General features: G+C 38.5%; 1 protein-coding gene across 1 annotated transcript; it reads right to left on the reverse strand.

Moving 5' to 3' along the window:
* Positions 1 to 1,250: 1,250 nt before the first annotated feature.
* On the reverse strand, positions 1,251 to 20,539 carry TMEM244 (transmembrane protein 244). Its single transcript, XM_024110176.1, has 6 exons — positions 20,507 to 20,539; positions 12,712 to 12,797; positions 12,034 to 12,107; positions 4,793 to 4,918; positions 2,981 to 3,025; positions 1,251 to 1,345 (listed from the first exon to the last, which is right to left on the reverse strand). Exons 1-6 carry the CDS (start codon positions 20,537 to 20,539, stop codon positions 1,251 to 1,253), a joined length of 459 nt encoding a protein of 152 aa, XP_023965944.1.
* Between the last annotated feature and the right edge of the window lie 254 nt (positions 20,540 to 20,793).

Raw genomic sequence — 20,793 nt, forward strand, 5'->3', positions numbered from 1 at the left:
GCGCCATCTGAGAACCTGATATGTCTGGAGGAATCAGCTATGATAGTCATTCAGTGCTGTAGGTAAAATGTGTGCAGTACATTTTTTCCCCCTTAAGCATCTCATGCCCCCCCAGAATACATTCCATGCCCCCCAAGGGAGCCTCCCCCAGTTTGAGAACTTCTGCTTAAAGCAAATGTGAGCATTTACAATGGTCTAGTCTTGCTACCCTTACTTAGGCAAAACTCAGGCCAAATTCACTCCTGCTGTATCTCTACTCAAGTCACTGGAGTTGCATGTAAGATGAATTTGGCTCACTGGGAGTCGTGCTTAGCATGAACTGCAGGATCAAGCCTATTATATGTAAATAGATGAAGATTCATGTCAAGGCATTATTGTGGTTTTTAAAATAATTACAATCTACAGGCTAGATCATAGGGATTGGTCATGCACCTGGCACAACTCAGGGAGTGAGAAAGGGATGGGTGCAAAAGTGGCTGTAAGCTACCCTTGCCTTTCCCCATTCTAGCACCACCAAACATTTAGTGGATCAGCAGTGCAAGTTAGAGCACCCTTAGGGCTGCTCTATCATACATTCCACTCTCTATGCCTCCCTTCTCCATGCATTGCTCTGGAAGCCAGGGATCAGCTGGAGGTTGTTGCTCACTGGTTATGTCCCTTTTAGTCTTATATACCTCCTGCAAGAGGACTGCAAGATGTGGTGGTATAGAGCTGGCTAAACTAGCCCTATGCTATTCAGGGATTCCTCTGTGTGAAGGAGACCCACAAAGCCAGTGAAGATGGTTTTGAAATTTCTTTGTACCACTGAAATGGCACAAAGAAGCCTTAATTGAGAGGCAGACTCCTGCCCAAGATATACTGACACTTCATAAAAGAAATTTTATTTCACAATTTACAAAAAAACCCTGGAAGCTTGAAACTGATGTCTCTTTGCTTACCAGTTTTTTTCCTCTCTTCCTTGCATGCACACTGCTTTGCTGTAGGGTTGTACACAAGTACTGTGCTGCCGGCATTGATCTCTTTCTCACTTTTTGGTTGGTTTGTTTTTAGGAAAATGGGAGCATATTTAAATGTTTGCTTAGGGGAAAATGCCTCACAAACAGCTAAAAGTAATTGCATGGAGTTTGTAAACAGATGTAAGAAATAAATGGTACAGTAGGCTAAATATTGGACTAATAGTCTTTGTTAGTAATGTAAATTAGATAATAGAAATAATATAGACTCAGATACAAATGCCTATTTTTTGCTTTTCAAAAATCATCCAGGACTGGGTAAATGAAGTTGTCCTTGAACAAGCAGTATGCTAAAACCTGTCCTCCACAAATCATCAAAATTAAGCCAGATCCTGAAAGGAAATGTAAGAATATTCTGTATTAATATTGGCATATAATATTTACAAGAATAATTAAACTGATCCTATTTTTATAAGCAACCGTATTTAAAGAGAGTAGTTTTTGTTACTCACACACTTCTCTGGTATTACAAAGAAGAAAGTGAAACTCCTCATGCCAATGACTTTGTTTTTTCATTTTGAAAACAACATTGATTTTTCTCTTTCATTTCTAATAATGAGACCTTTTATTCTTATCTTTTTGGCCTGATCCCTCAACTGGCTCTGTATGGTCACTGGTGTCTATGCAGAACAAGTTGCAGGATTTTGTCTGTGCACTGCTGTCACCGAGGGTTTCAGCACAGCTTGGCATTCTTAACTGCTCCTGAAGAACTGGCTTCCACAATTTTTCTAAATCTCAAAGTAATGGATTCCCATGTAGAGGGCAGGGATCCCTAATCTTACACTGAAATCAGTGGGAGTTTTGCCTTTCACTTCAATGGAAACAGGATAAATCAGGACCCGAATCAGGCTCACCTTACAGTTGCAGTCCTGTTGACTTCATACTGTTCGGTACAGTCCAATAGATCTGTAAATGTGACTTATTGATGTACATAAGGTGAGCAGGATTTGGCCCTAGAATATAAATTTTAAGGCTTGACAAATGTTAGGTCAGAACTATTTGACTGAGTCCTTTTTAAAAATAGTATCAACTATTTGGAGCACATGTTACCATCTTTCTTGTTTGTTTAAACCTGTTACGCTGTGCATGAGGTCACACACAGACAGGTTCAGGGTCTCTTCTCCCTTCCAAAGTCCTTTTGCTACTTGAGAAATTTACTCCAGCCTTTCTGAGTTCTCCACTGTGGGGGTCTCCCACATAAGGGTACATTCAGTCTCTGAGTTTCCTAAAAAAGCTCTGGTTTATTTATATATGGCAGCCTGGCACAGCTGGACTCCGAGTCAGGTTTTATCTTCAACCCCTGCCCCACAGTCATCAGCTTGTCCTGGTCTGGTAAGTCTTTGTAAGGGGGGGAGGTTTGTCAGCTCTTTCCCTCTCTGCTATGAGCTATAGCAAGAGTCAGCTATTTCAGAAGCACGGCAGCTTTTTCTTCCTAGTTACCACTTACCATACCCTCCTGTGACAAGCTGCTTCTTAAGCTTGCTTCCTCTAGCTGGAGCAGGCCCTGCAGAAGGGCCTATTTGGTAGTGGTTGAGCCCAGAGGATTTCATTAGCCTTCTTCTGATTGGGATGGGGGTGTCCACCATCACATACCATACCATACATTTGATAGAGAGGGAAATCTCATAACTGGAACTGGATGAATAATGGATGTTTCAACATTTTCAGTGAATCAAAAAGTAAAAAAAAGTTTAATTTAGATTGAGTGTTTTTAAACATTTTTCATTTTAAAAAATCTAAAGGAACTTTCCAAATGGAAAGTCATTAGAAAAAATTAAAATGTTTAATTTTGACAGGAGGGGTTTTTTTTTGTTTTTTGTTTTTTTGACTAAATGTTTCTGTGTCATTGAATCTACATTGAATCTACAGGTTTGATCAAAAAATTTCACCCAACTCCATTCATAACTACAAATACTATGAATCTACACAGTTTGTGATTATTTCAAAGTTAAATAATTGACCTGTACCTAAAGCCATCCACCAGTGCAACATCAGAGGGAATTCAGACATAACTGTAAAATGAAAAACATTACATCATAAATTATTTTAGGGTTGTTTCTCACATGAAGAAAAGCTGAGTCTTCTAAAATAAAAATATAAATGTAGATACAGTTACTAACATTGTAAAGTCTAATGAAATGTAAGCTCAGATCCTGCAAACACCTGCCCACTTGACTAACTTTACTACTGTGAGCTGTCCCATTGAAAGTTAAATACAGGTGTAATTATTTGCAGGATTGAGGGCTTAAAATGTAAACTCTGAGGCAGAGACTGTCTCTCTTTCGTTATATGTTTGTACAGTACCTAGCACATCGGTGGATGCTGATCTCACAGAGCCCCAAAGCAACATCAGCTAGATTCACAAATGAGATGTAAATGTTGCAACACCTACAGCTCAATTCACAAAAGGATTTAGGTGCCTAACTGCCACTTTAGGTGCTTAAATCCCAGAATCCGGCCCCATCAGGATTCACAAAATCCCCACTCAGCAGCCTCAAAACTCTGTAGGCATCTAAAATCACTCAGCAGTAACAGTTTTTGCAGTAACAGTTCCTTTAGCACCTATGTTTCTGCAGCACAAATAAATAATAATAATCTAATTATTTTGTTTTATTTTCTTAAAGAAGATCTGAATAAGATACATAAGATAACCATGGAAACCATCCTCCTTGGTAACTCCGATATGGTACAGAGTTATTGTAATTTTCCTTTAAAATGATTGTTTCTAAGGAAGGAGAAAATTATTTAGCAGGATTAACAGGGATATAAACTGCAGTGATGGGATGAAATCCAGTAAAGGAAATATTATACCCTGATCCTGCAAGGAGGTATTCCAAGTGGAACTCATTGCAGGATCAAGGTTTTTAGTCTGTATCAGGAAATTGATCCTAATAGTGAAGTCTATTGATCTCTAGAACAATTTCTCATGGGAAATGGTGAAGTCCCATCTCCTGGGATATTTAAAACCAAACTGGACAAAGCACACAAATAATAACCGGAACCATTGTGCATTGGGAGGGATAGGTGATCTAATACTTCTTTCCTATTTCTAATTTCTAGGATAAATATAATAGGATGGATAGGCGAATCCCCTAAAAAAGCATTGTGATGGGATCAAGAGACCCCATGTTGGCTCTGGCAAGGATGGGGTTAAACATCTCTCCCAATCACCCATCCCTGCTAACCAGCATGGGTAGATCAGCAGGTGTTCCCAGCAATAACTGCTGATGAATCTCATTTGCAGCATGCAGCTCTTTCCTCAGAGGAAAGAGAGAAAGTGACAAGTGAGGATGCTGGAGCAGATCGTAGACTCTGTTTTCGTTGTTGGGACTTAGCTGAAATGAGCCCCAACTTAGAACTTTTGTGTTGGACTTGGCTGAGGCAAGCTTCAGTATTACATTGAACTATGGCAGGGGTATTTATGTTTGAGCCTTAAAGGGACAGGGCATTGAGGGCAATATTACTTCTTTGGTTTTATAGCAGTGCACACCCTCCAAGCTGAAACTGCAGACAGGCTGCCCTGTTGCCAATACAACCTCTAAATACACTGCAAGATAATTTAACATTTGGAAGTTGTTGCAACAAAAATGTAATAAGATTTTTAAATGGCAGTAACTCATCTACATGTGACGCTTGAATGCAAGAAAGATGAAAATTTGAGGGAGAAACTCGAAGAAAAAAGGCAAAATTAGTCCAATAAAAAAATTAGATCGATAGTATTTGACTAGCTCTATTCAATTTACTGTACTGCACATATATTTAATAACATGCTCACTTACCAGCTGCAGTTATGATAATATGAATAGCAGTAACTGTTATAGCATAATCCCATACCCATTCTTCCACAATCAGGACAAACAGCAGTCCACAAATAAAGTAGGTTATCTCCAGTGAAACCAGGAGAACTATAAAGGAAAACAGGGAATTTACTCCAAGCAGAGTTTTGGAAGGGTGGTTCCCATCCCTGTAACTAATGGCAATTGGAAGTTCTGATTTCTGAAGTTAACCTGTGGCCTGGTCTACACTAAAAAATTAGGTCAGTTTAACTACCTCAGTCAGGGGTGTGAAAAATATGCAGCTGATCAACAAGTTCTTCCCCTTAATGGCTAAGCTATATCCCCACTCCCCTGTGTGGAACAACATGGGCCATATTGTGCCATCAGTTTGTAATGCGAGATCCCCACTGAAGCCAATGGTAGTTCTTAAAAACCAATGGTACAATCACCCAGTGGCTCCTTAGTGGAAACAATAGCCGCTATAATGAGGAGGGACAGGAATAGTGTCAGGTTATCCTATATGTTAGATTTTTACTTTCCTCCCCGTGCAGTGCAGTGGAGGGGACTGTAGTGGGGCAACTGCCCCACTCCCGCAGAACAGGGATTAAAAGCAGCCCTGGAGAGGGCTGTAGCTAGGAAAAGGCTGGGAGGCAGCCAATCAGGGCCAGACTGGGCCCTATAAAAGAGCTGCAGGGCCAGAAGGCAAGGGAGTCTCACTCTGGCCTTGGAGGGAGATGGGCCTAGCTGCCTGGGGGCAGGGTACTGGACAGTGCTGGAAAAGGGCAAGAGGAGCTTGGAAGCTCCAGCCTGGCAACTCCCCAGGCTGTGGCCTTAGTCAAGGCCTAAACAGGTACTGGAGCCTGCAGGGATGTAGCCTGGGATTAGGCGGAGGCAGCTAGTCCAACCTCCTGGCCAATGATGAGTGGCCATTACAAACTGCAGTCTGCCCCAGTGAGCAAGGCCTAGATGATGACTGGCAGTAGCCACTGAGGCAAGGTGGGTTTAGAGGGTTGGGGGTTCCCCAGGGAGGGGAGACCCAGAGAGTGGGGATACTGCTGGGGCAGAACCCCAAGGTAAAGGGCACCGGGGTCCTGCCAGCGGCACGCGAGACACCTGGCCAGCAGAGGGTGCTCTGAGGCTGGAAAGAGCTAATTCCCAGATAACCAGCAGGAGGCGCTGCGCCGGTGAGTCGTTGCTTCGCTACAGGACCATAGGTTCCCAGTCTAAATATGAAGCAGTGACCTAGAAGGGAATGGCTCTATATTTCATTACTAATCAAAAATCTCTGTTACAAAGTTTCTTTTGGGGGGAGGCGGCAAGCGGGGGCAGGCAGAAAACATTCTGGCTATTTCTCAGTTACCCAACAACAAAAAATGAAGTACAGTCCACTGGTTTTAATTTATAATTTGGTTTTATAACTTGAATGTGCCTTTGTTTTTATGCTAAAATGGCACAGAACTATTGTCTATATTGAAAACTGGTAACGTTGGGTTTGTTTGTTTTTTAAACCATAATTTTGTATATGATAGTGTCTGCTGCAGATGAGCACAGTTATGTGCTAGATCGACAGGAAGACATCACTAAGTAGGATCTGAATGGACAGACATATTCCTTAGTATCCTAACTGTCCATAAAATAAAAATAAAGCTGTCTTTTAAGAAGTCACTATTATGGATTTTATAAATGTAACGGTTCTACAGCAAAACCAGTTAGGAAAATGAAACATGTTTTTAAAGAGCCAGTATTTAATCTGAAAGTAATTTAAGGCCCTGATCCTGCATATCCTTATGTATGTACTTAATATTAAGTATGTGACTAGTGCCACTGAAGTCAATGGGACTACTCATATGCATAAATGTTTGCAAGACAGGGCCCCACAGAATGGGCCATAACAGCTACTTTGTAGATGGTAGGGTTCTTTCAAAATATAATACATTCTTTTTCTTTTTAAAGGGACATGGTCAACTTAAAAAAATCATACTTCAAATGTTTATCCTACCGTTACTGCAAGTAACAGTTAAGGTTACTATGACAAAAAGAGAGTAGAGAAAAATATTTTTGTTTCTTCAGTTTAATTTGTGCATTTGTATATTGTCAGTTTCATTCTTTCCCTTATATAATAATTTTTTTAATTTCCACTGTTGTTTTTGCAGATCTTTCACACACAGCAATGTGGGCGAGAGAAAAAAATTAAAAATCAGGAAAAGGTGATTGTAAAACCACATACCCAAAAAATGACAGAAACACTTGTGTGAATGGAGTACCCGAAGCTCTTTTTAGCTCTTTTTTCTTTAATTGACTAGACTTCAAGTTGATTGTGTCCCTTTAAATTTTACTAGTCATTTTAGTGCTCATGAAAATGGGTAACTAATTTGAGCCAGGTGTAGTGCAGGGAGGTGCTGTATAAGCTTCCCAACACCTCAATCTTGACGTCTAATCTCCATTTTCAGCTTCAGGCTTCTCTTTTCTTCAGTCACAACTCGGTTTTGTAATGTGCACAAGTGAGGCCCGCTATAAGATGAGCAAGATCGCATTCATTTGTGACCTCAGTCCTACACTTGAATCTTCTCTATCTCTGTGTCAACAGACCTTCAGCAGCTATTGTTATAGTTTTTGTTTCACACTGTTCTGCTAACAGATAAATGCTTTCCAAACTAGGGTGACCAGATGTCCCAATTTTATATGGACAGTCCCGATATTTGGGGCTTTGTCTTATATAGGGTCCTATTATCCCCCCACCTCCCGTCCCGATTTTTCACGCTTGCTGTCTGGTCATCCTATTCCAAACAGAAAAGAGACTAGTGAACTAAACCATTAATCTCCCAGTCAGATTTAAAAAGGGATCTTATTAGTGAGTTAAGGTACCCACCAGCTAGACAAATTGCATTGCTACCACGTTAGGCACATATATAGTGGTCAATGGTGTAGTTTTTCTATATCACGTAAATTTAAACATTATCGGAATCTGAAAAAATAGCTCAGAGTTAAAATAGTCTATTTTTTTTACCCAAATTGGCAGAAAGCTTTTAAATACAATTGATAATGCAACCATGTCCTCAAAACAGTACAGTTTTGGAAATTTGGGGAAATATTTCACCGCAGATTATATCTTGTATGTATTTTCCCATACTTTTTTGCCTTTTTGTCTGTAGTCTCATGACAGTATGAGCTTGTTTGTACCATGTTCCAGTGTGGTCATGTGGTTTATGATAGATGAGGTGGTGTAAATGTAGTAGAGTCAGACTCCTGGAGGAGGAGAAGCCAGATATATCTCATGCCCTACTTGATAGACAGGGAGCAGTATACTGGACTGCCAGACCTTTCAGTGGTGTACGGCACAACATGGCTATCAAGCAAGGTCTCAACAAGGACTGTGGGAAGCATCAGCATCTTTGCACAAAGGAGAAGGCTCTGACCAAGTATTACCTGACTGTGCATTTTACGGCAGCTATAACAGCTATGAAACAACAGATGCGTGGAATGCAGCCTTCAGCAACAGATCTCCACAAAGAAGCTACCACAAAGTGCTTGACTACAGATGACTCTGCTGTCCGAGATATAAAAACTGTGACTGAAAGAATGACAAATTCTTTTAGCACTGAACCTGAAACAAGGCCAGACAACAGATTGTACTTGCAATACTCACAAGTGGCTATGTCTGCTGTGTACCCCACCTGAAATCGCAGAAAGTTTGTGCATGATAAGAGAGACTGGCACACAAGAAGTGAAGCAGTTTGTAACCAGTAGGCTGCAAAGGGATGAGATAGATCTCTTTGATCCCATAAAAAGGCATCATCTCAAATCATTTGGTAATCTCAACAAAACAATTGAACAAAAGAAGCACAAGCAATTGGTTGTCAGATATTGAGCAAGCTGACAGTTATTGCCCAGTCCAGAGATGCTGATATCCAGGGTTTGATGAAGTATGAGCTGGCACCTGTCCCATTTCCATCTTTAGCTTGAACAGATCGCTATGAAAGACCCAAAAGAGCAACACGCTGGCTTGGCTGGAGAAAAATCAATCAATGTTTGAGCTATCCGCATCTGATGAGCCAACATTAGCTATTATACATGGTATGATGCTGCTGCAGATGGTGTGCACTGATACTGCCAAGTGAAAAACTTTTGGGGAGCTGTCTGATCAGGTGTTAAATATTATCCTTGGACTAAAATGTCAATACATTGCTGTTGTTGGTGACAATTTTATGCAAATGAAGAATCAATCAAATCTGGTGAGAACCTGCAGAGGGAATGTCCAAATGCAAGAAGTTCGGAACCCCACTGTGTTAACACCACTACCAAAGCAAAACTTGAAGATGATATCAAATCCACAGAACAAATCAAACATTGCAAACTTTCTCCTCCAGGGAATTGGATTGTGAAGCGTGACCAGAGATTTCCACCTGGTCATGAAGTGTATTTTGCTGGTGGGTTTCACATCATTGCATAAGCAGTGAAAGTAGCACCTGGCACCCACTCTGCAATACCAAAATTCGAGGCAGAAGACAAGGAAGCATATTCATGCTATTTTTGTATGTTGCTCATGCAAAGCAAATACTTGGATTAAACAGGGTGCTAATGCGGAGCTTGGACACTGATGTTGCATCTTACATGCCCATCTATTCTTGGGATAGATTAATTCTATTTCAAAACTGGTGTTGGCCAAAAGAAGAGATTCATTTTCATGCATAGAATGACTATGGAGCTGGGAAGAGACTTTGGCAGTCTTATTCTGCCAAATATTCATGCTTTCAGTGAATGTGACTCTACTTCAGTTTTCAGTGTCAGGGGGGGAAGAGAGATGTCTGAAGACAGCAGCTGAGTATAGAGCTAAAGGAGGGTCTGAAACATCTTGGGAGCAGTGCATCTCAGTTAGAGGAAGAGACAGACGCAGCCTATGTCTCACTGGTATCTTGATTGTACTGTGGTAAGAAGCAAGCATCTTCAGATAACGTGTGCTATAAATTGTTTGCTAAGAAGAACAAAACAAGTGAGAAACTACTATCAGCAATGGACTCCTTCAGGCACCACCTGAAATGTGCAAATTATCAGTCATATATGTAGTCATGCAAACAGTTCATATCTTCAAGTGTCCCCTGTCAGCAACAGATAAATGATAGATAGCATTGGGCATCTTGTTCCTAAAATAATGGTACTGCCACCTACTTTAGAAGCCATCCTCACCTTTGTGCAGCACAGCTGTGAGAGTACCTGTGCAACAGGGAGATGCAAATGCCACAAGGAGGGTTTGGTGTGGTCCAATATATGCAACTCTGAAAGTGACAAGTGTGGCAACAGAGTACTGTATACATCAGATGCAGAGTCTGAGGGGGAGTAGAAATGTTTCAACAATCTGCAAAGTACTGTGACTATTCTGTGGGTAAATATAGCTTGAAGCAGTGTTGCATTACACATTCAGCAGCTCATAGTTACACATAGGGGTTACATAAGAGTACCTGGTTATACTTTTGTTATTCACACGATATTCACACAAGACATTCTACACCCTTACGTGAATTGCCATTGTATTCAGTGATCATTGCAATTATACCAGGTGTGCTTTCTGCTTATGTCTCCGGCTGAGCAGATATCAAAAATAGGTTTTTATAATTGGGGTAAGGGTATTATTATTTGCATAACTTCATAAAAATAGCAGATAGAAAAACTTTTCTCAAATCATTCCATTCTACAAATAATGACAAATATTTTGATGTAGTGCATGGTATAAGTAAGCCCATACTGTCGTGACTGCAGACTTTTGCTTTAACCGAAGACAAAAAGTATGGGAAAATGCATAAAATATATTGCCTGGGGTTTAATATTTCCCAAGCTTTCCAAAATAGTACTATTTTGAGTACATCATTACATTATCAATTGTATTTAGAAGCCTACTGCTAATTTTGGTCAAAATTAAACAGCTTATTTGAGTTATGGCCCCTTTTGTGATTATATTGATTTCTTTCAGATTGGATGGCTGATAACATTTACTTTAGACGTTATGTGATATAGAAAAAACGCACTACTTCTGGCATCTACATCCACTCTTGTGATGACCACCACATATGTGCCTACCATGGTAGCAATGAAATTTTTCTAGCTCCTGGTTTACCCCAGTGTACCCAAAATGGGTCCAGGCTGGTAGACTATATTGCACAAATGGTTAATATGTTTTCAATATATCTTGTTTAACACCCTGCATGTGAAGACATGTAACAAACTATAATGTTATAATTTAAATACAAATCCTATCAATCATGTTGAGATTCAGTATTTACATTGGCATTGTGCAAATGTACACTAGTTCACACTGTGTAGGATCCATATTTTTTCTAGTAACCCATTTTTCTGCTAATCTAATTGAAATGTTCTTTTTTTTACATCTAAAATCAAATCAATAATGGCACTGAACAAGCATCCCTGCACTTTCTATTCCTGTAAGTGTTTAAGATTACTATCTAAACAATTTACATTTGAACAGCTCTAATTCCAGCTGACATGGTTTTTCTTTGCAACAAATTCCAAACCTGATGAAGCTTAATTTATGTAAATGCTTCTTTTTTCCCCTACAGAGAAACAGTAATAGCTTTGGAAAGGGTCACATTTTTTAAGATCTTGGACAAATATGTATAGTGATTTGTATTCACTCAAACTATACTTTATTCTCCATTAGTACACTGAACTGCCATTGGGCCAAATCCTGAAGTCTTATCTTACTTTGTATTGACTCTTTGCACTGGCAAAATTGCCATTGATGTCAATAAGAGGTTTATGTGACTTAAGAATTTGGCTTATTATTTATGAGGCCCTATTGGAAGCTGGTTCGAATATGGATAATAGGAAGCTTTACTATAGTAGAGATTAGATTCAGTAACCTTACACAGAATAATTAATAGTTTTATAATGAAAATGAAATGTCTTCTTCATGGTAGAACAATTGGTTTCAATTGAGAGATGCAAATTTGGAAGAGAGAGCATGGGAAAGGCTATGGGTTACTGAGAGGACAAGAAATATGTTAATTTATAAAGTGACCCAGTGGAAGAGTTATGGGGAAAATGAGCAAACACTTAAAATTCAATACAATTAAAACATCATTAAAAATATTGAAGCTAAGTGGAGAGGCATTATTAGAATGTTTTAAAAATACTTTGTACATATGCATGGGGGTGGGGGAGAATTTGGGTTTATGTCTACAAAGTGTCTATTTTCTTAGTTCTGCAAAAACTAAGAAACAAAATCAAGATACCTATGTAATTTGGGTTAATCCATGAGGGATTTATCTTAAAATCAAAAGGTGCCAAACCGTCCAACATTTCCAACCTGTGGAGATTTAAAAAAAAAAAAGTTAATCATTTGCATATGCTATCACAATTAATGTGTTAGTTACATTATATAATGTAGTTTACTCTATGAGCTCTTTTAAACAAGATTACAAATCGAGTAATCTGGAATAGAGGAGTTCACAAGCGTCTGTGGTTTGCTGCCAGTGTGTGACGTGGGCTTGCCTTCACACACTGTGTCTATACTCTTATTTAATATCAATTTGACATCAAAAGTGCTCTTAATGACTTCCTAAAGCAATACAGCTAGTCTTTCTGTCAGCCACAAAAATCTTTTTTGAAAAAAATGTTATCTTTCCCTGGTGTTCAGGTTTTCGGTTAGTATATGTATGTCAACTGGTTTGATCAAAAATAAAGTGTGAGCCAAACTGGCAACTAAAAATATTTTTATCTATCCAAGTGCTAATTTGTTCATCTAAATGGTAGTTCAGGCACTCTAGCGTGTCTGATGCTGAAAACTGTGCCTACAATATAACTGAGGCCATATTCTAGACTTCTCCCCCTCCTTTGCTCCACCAGGTTGTAAATCATAAATGCCCCATTTATGTTCAATCACATTAATTATGAATGCTAGAAATTCTTACCTAAATGCTGTGAAACAAATGCTTAGGACCACATAGTACACAGTGTAGAAAACTACTACACATATCAACAGGTTCAGCAGCACAATCTGTAAAGAAAAAATGAAATTAAACCTACTTCCTTATCTGCATTTGTTAGGTGGGGTGCCAGGCAAGCGATGCTAGATTTCTATTTAGGAAATATTTTTTTGAATGTTTAAGGGGAAAGAAGTATTTGGGTATGATTTTTTTACCTCATCTTATATAAAGTCCTGAAGTAAATGACACAATGTTGTTATAATGTGTTTTCAAATAACCCAACCCCTAAAATTTATCAATTTTTTTCATATTTTTGAAAAGAAATATACAGTGTAATGAACATTCCTTTCTTATTATGTATCCAGAGATTAACTGCTAGAGGCCTATGTAATCAAAATGGCCAGTGGAAAACACATTTCCTGGCAGTTAATGATCAGCAGGAGGAGTTGAGAGCCTAAGAAGAAGATCCAGAGGTTTAATCAAGCCTAGTTATTAACCGCCAGGAAATGCCCTCCCTATAATTGCCATCATGAGGTGTATCTATATATACATATAGAAAACCATACAGTAGTGATGCTTTTATCCTGTCTGTGTCCAGAGATCCATGTGATGCTACTATATAGTTTCATTGACAAGGACATAGACTCTTAAAGGACATCTCTCTTAAAACATAAAACAATTTAAAACTTTATTGAGGCTATTTTTTAAAAAAAAACCAAGTTTTTGAAAGCAACCATTATCTAATGATCAAAGCAAAGGTCTGGGGAAAAAAAAGAAGGCTGGATTCCATTCCATGCTTTGCTACAGACTTCCAGAGACACCTTGGGTACATCATCTAATGCCCGTGTTCCTCGCTATCCTCATATGTAAAATTGAGGTAACACTACATCACAGCGGAGTTCTGGGGCTTAATTTGTTAACGTGTTTAAAGTATCTTAAGATCCTCTGGTGAAAGCTGCTAGAGACATGTAAGGTATAATAGTTCACAGATTAGAAGGCCAGAAGGGACCATTGCGATCATTTAGTCTGACCTCCTGCATAACACAGGTCATCAGACTTCCCTGAATTAATTGCTGCAGGTATATTGTATTTTATAGGCTAATATATTTTGATAGTAATAACAGATGCTGGCCACTGGAGTCCACTTTGGTTTCTGTTATTCTCACTATTATGTATGATGTGCTCTGAGGTATCCATTCACCCCTATATTTAAAAAAAACACACCTTGAAGTCAGGGATTTGCATGCATAAAAAGCTGGTGTGTGCATTAGTTTCAAATGCACACTTAAAACCAGCAAGCAAAAAAGTAGCACCAGATGTTTACAGCACAGTGTGGTGGGCGGGATCATCCTGGAGCAATAGAGTCAGGAAATATATGTTCCCTCCCTCAACTTCCATATTGTCTAATGTTTTCTTATGCTGGTCAGTGTTTATCTCCCTCCCTTTCCTTTTCTTTAAAAAACAGCTTCTTCTTTCCTCTCACTGTTACCCATTTCAGATTTATCCCCATGTTCCCTCCCATTTTACTTTTTTTCTTCCCCTAATTCCTCCATTTTCATCTCCTGTGTCCTATTGCCTCTCCTCCACTCCTTCCCAGCACTTTCTCTCTTGGCCTCTGCACTCTCTGCAGTTCCCTGTCTCTTTCTTTCTTCACACAGGGGCACCTTTTCCTTCCTACAGAGTCTAACCCTTCTCTTTTCCTCATGTTCTTCGTCTCCCACCCTATCTCTGAGAATAAATATAGGTGTGCATGTTTAATTCTGCCACATGGTCAGGTGTCTGCCTCTCTCTAGCTCTTGCTTTGACAGCTCCTGCATTGTGCAATGACTGAGACAGATACATGCACAGTGGGAGCAGCAGACAATGAGCCCAACCGGAGAAGGCGACTGACACTCACCTACCTGCCTTGTAGTTGGAATGGTGGATGAACATTTGTTTGTTTACTGAACCTAGTTTTTCTTCCATTGCACTCAAAGACCCATACAAAAACCAAAGGGAGATTAGATTTGAGTGTTTTTAGGTATTTGCTATTAGTATCAACTTTGTACAGAGCTGAAGGCATTTGCAGCTTGGTAAATTCCAGTAATTATTTTTATATTAGTAGGCAAGAAACAGGGTTCATGCTCTGGGCCTAATTCTTCACTGCTTTTCACCTTGGTAACCATTTACACCTGTGCAAAGTGACTGTAAACTGCTAATATTCTGGTAGCATTTTACACCCACTTTGAATAGGGGTAAATGACTGCACAAGGTGCCAGGTGATGGAAAATCAGGACCTCAACATAATCATGTTAATCTTTGTTACCAGGAGCTGTCATCTATCCTGAGGGGAGATTGAGTTCAATCCTACTGGGAACAATAGGAGATGATGCCCAGTTTTGCTTGTTAACCTTTAGCGTAACTCTTATTGAAAGCAATAGAGATGGCAGCAAGTTTGAAAGAGGGCAGTACTTTGTGGAATTCTTTGTAGAAGAACATTCTTCTTCAGCAAGAACTACATATATTCAACAGAGAGGATAGGCAAATCAAACTTGGGGGTAGGGTGAAGGGCAATTTGCAGACAGGAGCGAGAGTGAAGGTAGGGGTTGGCATATGCACAGAAAACTGTGGAGGTCATGAAATGGGGAAAACTAGCCACTTGCTTTGGTTGCTTTGTTCTGATCCAAAGTGTCGTAAAGCAGCCAGAGTAGTCTCGTAAATCTGGCACTAAATGTTTTGTTGTTTGTTTGTTTGTTTTTCTAAACCCACAATCACAAGTTTGGTACTTGAGCTGGTCAGAAATGTTTTTTCCCCACAGAAAATGTCAATGTTTTGTCAAAAACTGACATTTGTATGGTTTGCAGGTTTTGAGGGAAATTTTTGACCAGCCTTGCTTGACACTGTATGCACGGTTAAAAACACACACACAACCTTAACTCTGTCTTGTAATGACAACACAATGAAAAACCTGAACAAAAGTCTGTCTTTAAAATTCAGTTTCATCTAATCTGCAACTGCAAACACAACTATATACTACTTCTAATTTCATGGTTATTGCATGGTATCTCTAGAGGGAAGAATTAGGGTTGTTTGGGTGCTTTAGAAGTACATTTCAGTAACTTAATGTTTGAATTTCTTTTAAATTTAACTTTTAACTCTGAATTAAATATTTGGTAACAGTTGGCTAATGTGTTCTGAGCTGAGTTGTTCAGTTTCTGAAAACTCATTTCTATGAGGCCCACAAATGTTAAGCCTTATTGGCATTATGCCATGAACGTTGCACATTCAGGATCCCAATTTAAAACACTACCACACTGGTGTAAGTTATTTCCATCATCTAGGTCTGCTGGTGAGTTTTAGTCTCATCTATTCCTGTCTTTTAGATAGTCCCTGGCACAGAAGCTAACCATGTCTTCATCTGTGTCTGGTACAGTTCCAGTGCTTAAAAACTAATGGTATGCTGTACAGGGTTTGAAATGAACGACTGCAGGGGGAAATAGTTTCCTTTTTTTATTTACTATATGTGAGGAGATGAAAGGGAATACAAGTTCCTTTCATTTAAGTCTTGCTGGAACTTTTGAACTCCTGCTAGATTCCCACACATTCATAACAATAACCGATAAACAGGAGATTTTTCCTTTCATAACACCGTAATTAAAGAGGCTTAGAGAATTTTCTTTCTTAAAAATTACTTGATATAAATGTTTGCTCTTAACTTCTAGGTAAAGAACATATCTCATCCAGCATATGGAGAACAAGAGCACTATATAATAAATATATGTATTCATTTCATATAGTGCTTTTGTTTTCCATATGCTGGATGAGATTGTGTGTGTGTGTGTGTATAGATAGATAGATAGATAGATCTCTCTCTCCATATATCTTTTGCAGAGGTAAATAGGTCACAATGTCACTTCTGATAGTAGTTTATGTAGATTCATTTAATTTAATGTGGTTATTTACAGGTATGGGATGAGTTAGACTAAGGAAGATTTAGGAGTACGTTTTCAAAGAGATGTATGAGACAGACACAAATCCTTTCCTTTGTTAATAAATCCTGGGCATGTAACATCCAACATTCTGCTCTGTACCTTCACTTCAATGAAAATACCCCTTCTCTTGCAAAAAAAATGATATTTTCTCCCTTTATTTTATTAAGAGTACTCTTCTGTTACATCTTTTCTACTACCTTTAGATGAATCATAGTGTTTGTTTGGTTTCAGCACCCTCATGATCTGACTCACGGAAAGTTGTAGAAGTTTGTTCCTTAAGAGTACATCTTAATACATACTAGAATACATACTAGAAAACTGATCAGCCAATCTAAATGGTAGTTGATAACCTATCAAGACATCTTATGTTGTTATAAGTAATCTGGGGCCATATTATAAGTCTCTGGGGCCATTGAATTTCTAAGATGAGTGTTAGTCTTTTTTAACATCCTTTCTGATCAGAGTGGGGGGAAAAGCACATTAACTAATTATATTTGTATATGACCCTAAGTGAGAACAAGAACAATACAAAGGCATCTAGAGAGGTTACTGGTATGGGGCCTAATCCTGCAAGTTGCTGAGCAATTCTGTAAAATGCAAGACATGCTCAATTCCTAATATCAGCTGAACTGAATTGATATCAGTGGAAGTCAGGAAGCCTCTGTACCTTTCTGGATCATGTCCATGGGCAGGAAAATAAACTGAGTTTCAAACTGGAAAGATGCAAATTGATATAGAGAAAAATTCCAACCAGAGATAATCAGTGGGTGGGAATTCCAGGAAAAGGAGCTATGCAAAAAAAAAAAAAAAAGACCAAGAAGTGATAGTATTCAGGAACTGGCTATGAACTTGCACTGCAACAGGATGGCAAAAATAGGTGACAGTATGATGACATGTTGCAGCAGAGACCAGAGAGATGAGTCCCTTTCTGTGTGACATTGATGACACCACACGTAGAACAATGTAAATAATTTTAGGCAACACCAGAAAGACATTAACAAACTGGAGGGAATTTAGAGAACAGCACTAAAAATTAATTAAGGGCTGGAATTGACTTCTGAAGAAAGAGTAAAAATTAAATGTGTATAATCGGGAAATGATAATAGTATACTTAATATTTGAAGAGGGACAGGAATTTTTTGGAGTACAATTAAGTGTCATGGGAGGAAACAGAGCTGGTCAAAAATAAAAATTCATGAGACATTTTGAAATGTCAAGTTGTTTCCATTTTGTGGAGATTAAAGGGGACTCATTTTATTTTGATCAAATTGTTCAGAAAGAATTTGATCAAAATCAGTTACTGAATATTTTCATTTCCCCTAAATAGGATTTTTGGCAAGCAGAACATTGGATTGTTCTTAAAAAAAAAACTTTAAATATGTTTTCAAATGTTGCTAACACATTTACCCAAAACCAAAAAAAGGAAAAAAGTCAAGTTTGTAACATAATTTCTTAGTTTTGAAAAAAGGCTATTTTCCAATAAAATTCAGTCACTTCCAAAACTTAATTTATTTTGGTAATTATTGCTAGATCTTTTTGAATGATCTTCTACATAGTGGAAATCATGCCTACAGAATGGGGGGACGGTATCCAGGAAGTAGTCACTCTGAATAGAATGTAGGGGTAGTACTGGACAGACAACTGAAGATGAGCTCCCAGCATGATGCTGTGGCAAAAAGGGCTAATGAGATATTTGGATGTATAAGCAGGAGCAGTGAGTAGGAGAGGGGAGGTGATTTTTACCTTTGTATATGGCATAGGTGAGACCGATACTGGAATACTGCATCCATTCTGGTGTCCACAATTTTAAAAGGCTGTTAGAAAAGGTACAGAGCAGAACCACAGAAATGATCCAAGGTCTGGAAAAAAATGCCTTTCAGTGAAAATTTAAGGAGCTTAATCTGTTCAGTTTTCCAAAAGAAAGATAGAGAGGTGACTTGATTTTGCATGGGGAGAAAACAGCACGTACTAAAGGGCTCTTTAACTTAGTGGAGAAAGGCATAACAAGAGCCAATGTCGGGGAACTGAAGCCAAATTCAAATTAGAAATAAGGCGCACATTTTTAACAATGAGGATGATAACCATTGGAAAAAACTACCAAGGGAAGTGGTGGATTCTCCATCTCTTGATGTCTTCACACCAAGACTGGATGCATTTCTGGAAGATATGCTTTAGCTAAACATGTTATGCTCTTAGTCAAACACAATTTATTAGGCTCACTACAGGTGGATGGAATGCTATGGCCCGTGATATACAGAAGGTCAGATTAGATTATCTAATGATCTCTTTTGGCCTTAAAATCTTTTAATGTTTGAGTTACAAAGCGCTAGAGAATATAAAGAGAACAATCCTGCATTGGCAGAATCATAGGCAACATGAACCTAACATTTTTTCAGAAGGAAAGCAAAATAAATCATGTATTCTGGTGCATGGCTTTCAATCCAAAAACTTTTGTCCTAGCGCAGTACAACAAAAAGCATGCCCATCATGTCTGAAGCAGGTTGAATTTTTTTGTCAATCTTTTATAATTTTGTGCACCAGATAAAGTCAAAAATAATCTCATCCCCTCCCAACCAGTCAATGAAACAAGCAAGTAAAATTCCTTTGTCTTGTACAGACTGAAACCATAACTTCCCACTTCTACCCTGTGGCACTTCTCCAAATTAAAGTTGGCTAAATATCTCTTATGATCTGGTCAATTCCATATAATCCTCCAACTTTTGCTTAAATGTAATATTATGAGACTTCACTGCGTCCCCTGGCAGTCTATCCACCATGCTACAAAAAAAAAAAAAACCCCAAAAAACAAAAGTACAATCTTTAGGACAATTTTGTAGATGTAGTTTACATTGCACTTAACTAATTAGATATGCATTTCATGGAGGTCTTAACTTTATATTAGCAGCTGAATTAGGATGGCATTACATCTTATCAGCTGCGATGCAAGATTGTACTGTAATGAAAGCTGTGATGCAGGGGGAGAAGCCATGGACTTAAGTGAAAATATCAGCTCCGGAGGAAAGGTGTGAGCTGATGTCTTGTTGACCCTTACATATCCTCAGTTAAATTCTGACCCTATTGAACTTCATGACAAAACTCTCATTGACTTCAGTGGGGCCAGGATTTCACCCTTTGTCCCCAGCATATCCTTAGCCACTACTTCAGGAATGGAGTAGTCTGTTATTTTGCCTTGATTATGCTCAAGTAGGCTAGGGAAATGCATTTACTTAGATGCCAGGAATTTACCACTAAAAGAATGACATCAACAATTAAAGCTCTGTCCAGAAGTATTAAATTCTGCTTCAGTTTTTAAAGAAGTATTTTGCCATTGAAATTTAAATGTAATTGTTAAAAAGTCTCAAAAATCCAACATTTAAAGTTCCACATATTTCCCCCCTTTTTAAAATATCCATTAAAAATGCATTTTCTTTAAAAGTAAAACCCACAAATAAATTGTGAGGGTCATAGAGTTATTTATTTAAATGTTTATGCAATTTAAGGAAAGAATGGAAGAACCTGAGGTGATATCTTGGAGAGCTCAAGGTTAGGGTTTTATTAGGCATTTATAAGAATTATATCAGCAAACTGCACCCTCTTTACATCTGTATCAGATGCATGTTGTAGTATTCACTATCAGCACTATAAAGGAGGTAGTGCACTTTTCACTTGCTTTTTCAGAAACTGAAAACTGGAAAGTATGCTGTCACAATAAAGGCAACTGTTTTTGTTTTAAATGCCTACTGTAACTGCGTAATGTCATAAGTACTATAACATGACCTAAAATGTAATACAAACTCAGTTCTTTTTACCTTGGTCTCAGGAAGATTGATCTTAAGAGCCATGTACGCATCATAAGTAAAAGGAAGTGATGCAGTTACGTTCCTTATGTCAATGTCAGCTGGAAAAAGAAGCTATTTTTCACTCAAAAAGTGCTCCTGTAGGTGCAGTATAAGACTGAGTAAAGCAATGTTATTGGATTAAACTGGACCAAGACACAAGCCATCTGTGAGCTAACTATAAGCTGCTGTGGCCCAAACAGAAAATCCTTCCTAGCTCATTAAATACTCATACTGTTTGTAGAGATGGTCAACCAAAA

Source organism: Chrysemys picta, chromosome 3, assembly GCF_011386835.1.
Source record: "Chrysemys picta bellii isolate R12L10 chromosome 3, ASM1138683v2, whole genome shotgun sequence".
NCBI classification, from domain to species: domain Eukaryota; kingdom Metazoa; phylum Chordata; order Testudines; family Emydidae; genus Chrysemys; species Chrysemys picta.